Source organism: Macaca nemestrina, chromosome 20 (genome assembly GCF_043159975.1).
Source record: "Macaca nemestrina isolate mMacNem1 chromosome 20, mMacNem.hap1, whole genome shotgun sequence".
In the NCBI taxonomy this organism is placed as follows: domain Eukaryota; kingdom Metazoa; phylum Chordata; class Mammalia; order Primates; family Cercopithecidae; genus Macaca; species Macaca nemestrina.
In genome coordinates this window covers 55899951-55905950 of record NC_092144.1, presented here as the reverse complement: position 1 = coordinate 55905950, position 6000 = coordinate 55899951, and the positions used below count along the sequence as shown (strand labels likewise).

At 53.9% G+C, this 6000-nt stretch overlaps 1 protein-coding gene across 4 annotated transcripts in view; it reads left to right on the top strand.

Annotated features, from left to right (window-relative positions):
- Positions 1-3373: 3373 nt before the first annotated feature.
- LOC105478673 (EMAP like 2) overlaps positions 3374-6000 on the top strand; it is a 37972-nt gene continuing 35345 nt past the window's right edge. For 2 of the 4 annotated variants that reach the window (XM_071087157.1, XM_071087156.1), the window contains exon 1: positions 3374-3718. In XM_071087157.1, the coding sequence (XP_070943258.1) occupies positions 3547-3718 (172 nt within the window). In that variant the 5' untranslated portion in view covers positions 3374-3546. Of the gene's footprint in view, positions 3719-5278; positions 5413-6000 lie in introns of those variants that run through there. The other 2 variants (XM_071087159.1, XM_071087158.1) reach the window with 1 other exon arrangement.

Here is a 6000-nt window from a genome sequence, read left to right as displayed (position 1 = left end):
GCGCAGGCAGGGGCGCAATGGCCGGATCTCAGCTCACTGCAAGCTCCGCCTCCTGGGTTCATGCCATTCTCCTGCCTCAGCCTCCCAAGTAGCTGGGACTACAGGCGCCCGCCACCTCGCCCGGCTAGTTTTTTTTTTTGTATTTTTTAGTAGAGACGGGGTTTCACCGTGTTAGCCAGGATGGTCTCGATCTCCTGACCTCGTGATCCTCCCATCTCGGCCTCCCAAAGTGCTGGGATTACAGGCTTGAGCCACTGCGCCCGGCCCTCTTCCTTTCTTTTCTTTTCTTTTGAGCTGGAGTTTCACTCTATCACCCAGGCTGGAGTGCAATGGCTTGGTCTCTGCCCACTGAAACCTTCACCTCCCTGGTTCAAGCAATTCTGCCTCAGCCTCCCGAGTAGCTGGGATTACAGGTGTGCATCACCATGCCTAGCTAAGTTTTATATTTTTAGTAGAGACAAGGTTTCACCGTGTTGGCCAGGCTGGTCTTGAACTCCTGACCTCAGGTGATCTGCCTGCCTCGGCCTCCCAAAGTGCTGGGATTACAGGTGTAAGCCACTGCGCCCAACCCTTCTTGTTTTACACATGTCAGCTCGAATATCACTTCCTCAGAGGTAACTGCCTGGCTCTATGGTCTCTAAATGAGCCTCCTGCTCCCTTTTTGATTATATTATCCTGTCTGTAAACCTTCTTGCTCTGTTGCCCAAGCCGGAGTGCAGTGGCATGATCATAGCTTGCTGCAGTCTCGACCTCCTGGGCTCCAGTGATCCATCTCAGCCTTCCAAGTAGCTGGAACTACAGGTGTGCACCACCATGCCAGGCTGACAAAACATTTTGTTTTCACCGGGTGCGATGGCTCACACCTATAATCCCAGCACTTTGGGAAGCCAGGGTGGGCAGATCATGAGGTCAGGAGTTCCAGACGAGCCTGGCCAGCATAGTGAAACTTTATCTCTACTAAAAATACAAAAATTAGCTAGGCATTGTGGCCTGAGCCTGTAGTCCCAGCTACTTGGAAGGCTGAGGCAGGAGAATCGCTTGAACCAGGGAGGTGCAGGTTGTGGTGAGTCAAGATCGCACCACTGCACTCCAGCCTGGGCAACAGAGCGAGACTTCATCTCAAAATAAATAAGTAAATAAATACAAAAAAAAATACAAAAAAATTAGCCGGGCGTGGTGGCGGGTGCCTGTAATCGCAGCTACTCGGGAGGCTAAGTCTGGAGAATTGCTTGAACCTGGGAAACAGGTGGCAGTGAGCCAAGATTGTGCCATTGCACTCCAGCCTGGGCCACAAGAGCAAGACTCTATCGCAAAAGAAAAAAAAAAAAGGAAGAAATTTTGTTTTGTAGCGGCACGGTCTTGCTTTGTTGCCCAGGCTGATCTCGCGCCCCTATAATCCCCCTTCTTTGGCCTTCAAAAGTGCTGGGAATTAACAGGTGTAAGCCACTGCCAGGCTGTTTCTGTATCATCATCTCGAAAATGGTGATTAAAATAGGGCCTTTGCTGGGCGCGGTGGCTCACGACTATAATCTCAACACTTTGGGAGGCTGAGGTGGGAGGATCACTTGAGGTCAGGAGTTACAGACCAGCTTGGCCAATATGGTGAAACCCTGTGTCTACTAAAAATACAAAAATTAGCCAGGCATGGTGGTGCACACTTGTAATCCCAGCTGCTGGGGAGGCTGAGGCACGAAAATCACTTGAATCTGGGAGGTGAAGGTTGCAGTGAGCCAAGATCATGCCACTGCATTACAGGCAGGGCAAGACTGAGTGAGACACATCTATTATTCCAGCACTTTGGCAGGCCCAGGCCAAAGGATCACTTGAGGACAGGAGTACGAGACCAGCTTTGGCAATATAGCAAGAGCTCCTCTCTACAAAATATTTTTAAAATATAAAAAAATAGGCCGGGCACGGTGGCTCGCGCCTGTAATCCCAGTACTTTGGGATGATGAGGTGGGCAGATCACAAAGTCAAGAGATCGAGACCATCCTGGCCAACATGGTGAAACCCCGTCTCTACTAAAAATACAAAAATTAGCTGGGCGTGGTGGCACGCGCCTGTAGTCCCAGCTACTCCGAAGGTTGAGGCAGGAGAATTGCTTAAACCCGGGAGGCGGAGGTTGCGGTGGGCTGAGATTGCACCACTGCACTCCTGCCGGGGCGACAGAGCGAGAATCAGTCTCAAAAACAAACAAACAACAACAAAATAGGGCTTTTGGTGAGGATAACTCAGTGTTTTGCCCATAGTGACTGCTGATTAAACGTTAGGTATTGTTATTTATTTTGTGTATGATTGTTTACCTCTTGCATTGAATGAACGATTCATGAGAGGAAACAGGTTCACTTAATCACTCCTGAAACTTCAGCACCTAGAACAGAGCCTGGCCCGTTAGGCACTCCGTAAACATTTTTGAATGAATGAATGAGGCAGGCACGATTATGAGACCTCACTTTCCAGATGCGGAAGTGGAGCTTTTGGGTCACGAAACCAGACAGTGGAGGAGTCAGGATTCAAACCCAGGTCAATCTGGTTCCAAAGTTTCTACTGTTTGTCTCTGTGTCCAGAGGGAATTCTTTTTCGATTCTAGACTTCACTTCTCCTGCCTATACTCTAGGTGTTTACCCTCGTTGGAGACTTGCGGAAGGCGGTCCAATATTCTTGAAATCCATTGTCGGGTTTTCTACCCTCCCCTCTTCCCCCACAACTTTCGAGCCATCTCTGCCTGACACGCGGGCTAGTCCAAGCCTCACAACTGGGCCTGTGCCAAAGCCCGGAGTGGATAATACGGTTGCGGGAGGCCACGGCTCTAAGGGCGGAGTTAAGGGCCTGGGGCCGCAGACAGAGTGGTGGGGAAGGTTGGGGAGGGACTAACAGACCGCGGGGGGAGGGGTTTAAATTCCGAGGGCGGAACTAATCCTATAAGAAGGTCCTGTCCAGAGCTCTGGAGAAGTACTATACTATAAACCCTTGGAGGTTCAGGGGGCGGTGCTAATGATTCTGTGGGCAGGAATAAAACTTTAGCACCCGCAAGATTCCGGGGGTGGGGCTAAGAGCCTGGGGGTGGGCCTAGATGTAATAAACAAGAGCTCCCTGAGCGGGTTTGGGGCTGTAAGGTCGGGCCCTGGTCTTAAGGAGGGAGCTTTTGGAAAATCCAATGAAAATCTGAAGAGAAGGTTTTGGGGATAGGGGAGTGACTACCTCCAACCCATCCTCCTCCCGGAGCTCGGGGCTGCGCTTCAGGCTGAAAGCAGGAGAGGCCCTGCCCCTTCCAATCCCTCTGCATCCCTATTGGTGGAAGGCCCTGCGCGACAGTCTCTCATTGGTTCTGAAAGGGCGAGGAGGGGGGTCTAGAGAGAAAACACTCTGGTTGTGGGCGGGACCAGACGGTACCTAGGGGGATCTGGGCGCAGCCAATCCTGGCCCGAGGATTGTGTTGGGGGGCTTGGCAGGGGGTGTCCTACCCCCCTTTCTGGGCATCCTGGGGGATGACCCCAGCGCCAGGCCCGGCGCCGGCCGCCTGATGCCAGGCAAGCTGAGCTGGGGATGCTGGAACGAAGGGCGTTGCTATGGCAACGGGAGGCAGGGCCTGGTGGGGGGGACCGGGCCCGAGCTGGGACCGGGGGGGCCGGCGGTGGCTGTGGTGGGACGATGGCGGAGCGCGGCCCGGCCTTCTGCGGCCTGTACGACACGTCCTCGCTGCTGCAATACTGCAACGGTGAGACCCCTCCTCAGTTCCGACCTTGGCCCCGCCCAAGGCTGGACCCATCTCTTCTTGCCCCAACCTCCTCCTTCCAAGTCCCCATCCCCCTCCCTTGCTGAAGATCCCCCTTTCCTCTCCCTCAGCAGCACCCTGACCCAAGAGAAGGTCCCTGGCCCCCAAAACCCAGATCCCAGCCCCCCATCCACTTGGATCCTCCGCTACTCCAGAGGTGGCTAGACGGAGAGGACAGAAGGGCAGAACACCAAGGAACCAGGGATTGGAAGGGGGAAGGACCTGGGAGTCGATTGGGCCTGGAACTCTGCCCTTTCTCCCTTCAAGCTTCTGGAACGCTCCCCTATCTCCGTAGCAGGGGGACAGACAGAGGGGGTGGGGATGGGTTTGGTGTTGAGTTGAGGGCAGAGTGTGGGACTGGAAAGGGACAGTCAGAGGACTTTGCCTTTAGGATACCTCCCAAATCCTCTGGCCCTGGCCCTCCCGTGCATTAGGACCATCCCTTCTCCCTAGACAAATGCGTGTGATACCAGAAGGGCCACTGTGGGTGTCAGGCTCAGGTGAAGGGAGATAGGAGAAGAGGGGAGTTGGGAGGGAAAAGTGGGAAGTGAGGCCTGGTCTCTGGGAAAAAGGGCTGAGGATGGGGGGATGGTCAGGAGGGAGCAGAGGGCTTGAGTCACAGGGATGGGGATGGTGGAGGTGTGGGGGTTGGCAGGATGGGCTGGCCAAGGCCTGACAGTGCAACTGGCCGCTCTGGGTGGGGCACAAGTGTCAAGATGAAAGCACCTCTATTTAACTCAGTTTGGAGGTTCAGCCCTCTGGGCACACACCCTAGTGCCAGGGACCACTGGAATTAGCAGGGGACCCAGAATGCTTATTTTGTCCTCCTCTGTCCCTCTAAGAGCCAGAATGACAGGGTGGCCATTCCTGGGTTGAGTATGGGTTCTTCCATTGATCGGCTGTGTGTGCATGTAACAAGTAACGTCACCTTTCTGGGCTTCAGTACCCTTCCTCCTCCTCTCCTCCTAAAATGGATTATGCCACTACGACTACTAGAGTTGCCAAAAGCATTAGGTATCATAAAAATAGTTAATCCTATTCTGGATTTATCGAGCATCAACATGAGCCAGGAACGCGCTAAGTGTTTTGTGTGAGCAGCGCCTGGCACATGTAAGCTCACGGTATCAGATGCCATTTTTTTCTGGTCGTATTATTAATGGTAGGTAGGACCAGTCTGAGCAAAGGAGGTGACTGGGTCCCCCGCCCCCACCTACTGGCTGGGTGATCTTTGGCGTGTCTCTGCACACTCCTGCTAGCCTCCTTCCTTAGTTTCCCGTTTGCAAAACTTGATGCCAACAAGACCCCTAGAGGTTTCCCACTGTTATGAGTTCTAAGTGCTGACGGCTCACTCCTTCTGACCTCAGGAGGCTCCCACCTCCCACTGCAGGTCCAGGCACCGGACCTGGGAGGCGCTGAGTTGGGGGCAGGGCGGACAAGCCTCGGCAGGCGATTGGGCTACGGGGGGGAGGAGGGAGGAGCGGCGGCTGCACTGCGGAGCCCAGAGGGCCAGTTGGGCGGCCTATGGACGCGGGATGGCAGGTGCGAGCTCCACGCCCTGTCCCTGTCTAAGCTACCACCTTTACTTCCACCAGGCTGGGAACCAGGGCTTCCTTGGTTGTGGTCAGCAATGAGTCTGGGTATGAGTATTCTGGGGGAAAAGAGGGAGAGGGACCCCTTGGGTCTCCGCCCCTCCCACTTTGGGAAAATGAGCGGGGTTGGGGGGGCCACTCGGGGAGTCATTTTGGTTGCATCCATAGGCTGGAGAGCCAAATCTGGGGCGCGGGGTAGAGGCGAAATAAAGAAGGAAAACCGAAAAGAGGAATGCCTGCTGGGGAAGAGTTTAGGTGTCATCCCCGTCTGCATTCTCCCTTGGGTCTTCTGGGTCTGCGATGCGCTGCCTGCAACCCCCAAGTCCGCCGCCAGGGGCCGCCGAAGCTCTGTCCTTGCAGCTGGCTCTAGGGTCGAACCCCAGGGTGAGGAGAGGAGGGGACATGGGGAGGCTAGGCATGACCTTTTGACTGGGAAAGTCTTAGAAACAGTGAAGAGACGTTGGTATTCATAACATCATCTTCGTCGGAGGATGTTGGGGATCAATTCTAGAACTTTAGTGTCATTAGGAGTAGGTTAGTGTGTCATTTTGCAAATGCTCTTATCACTCATAGATACTTAAAGTCTTAGTCATAGAATCTTTTTTTTTTTTTTTTTTTTGAGACGGAGTCTCGCTC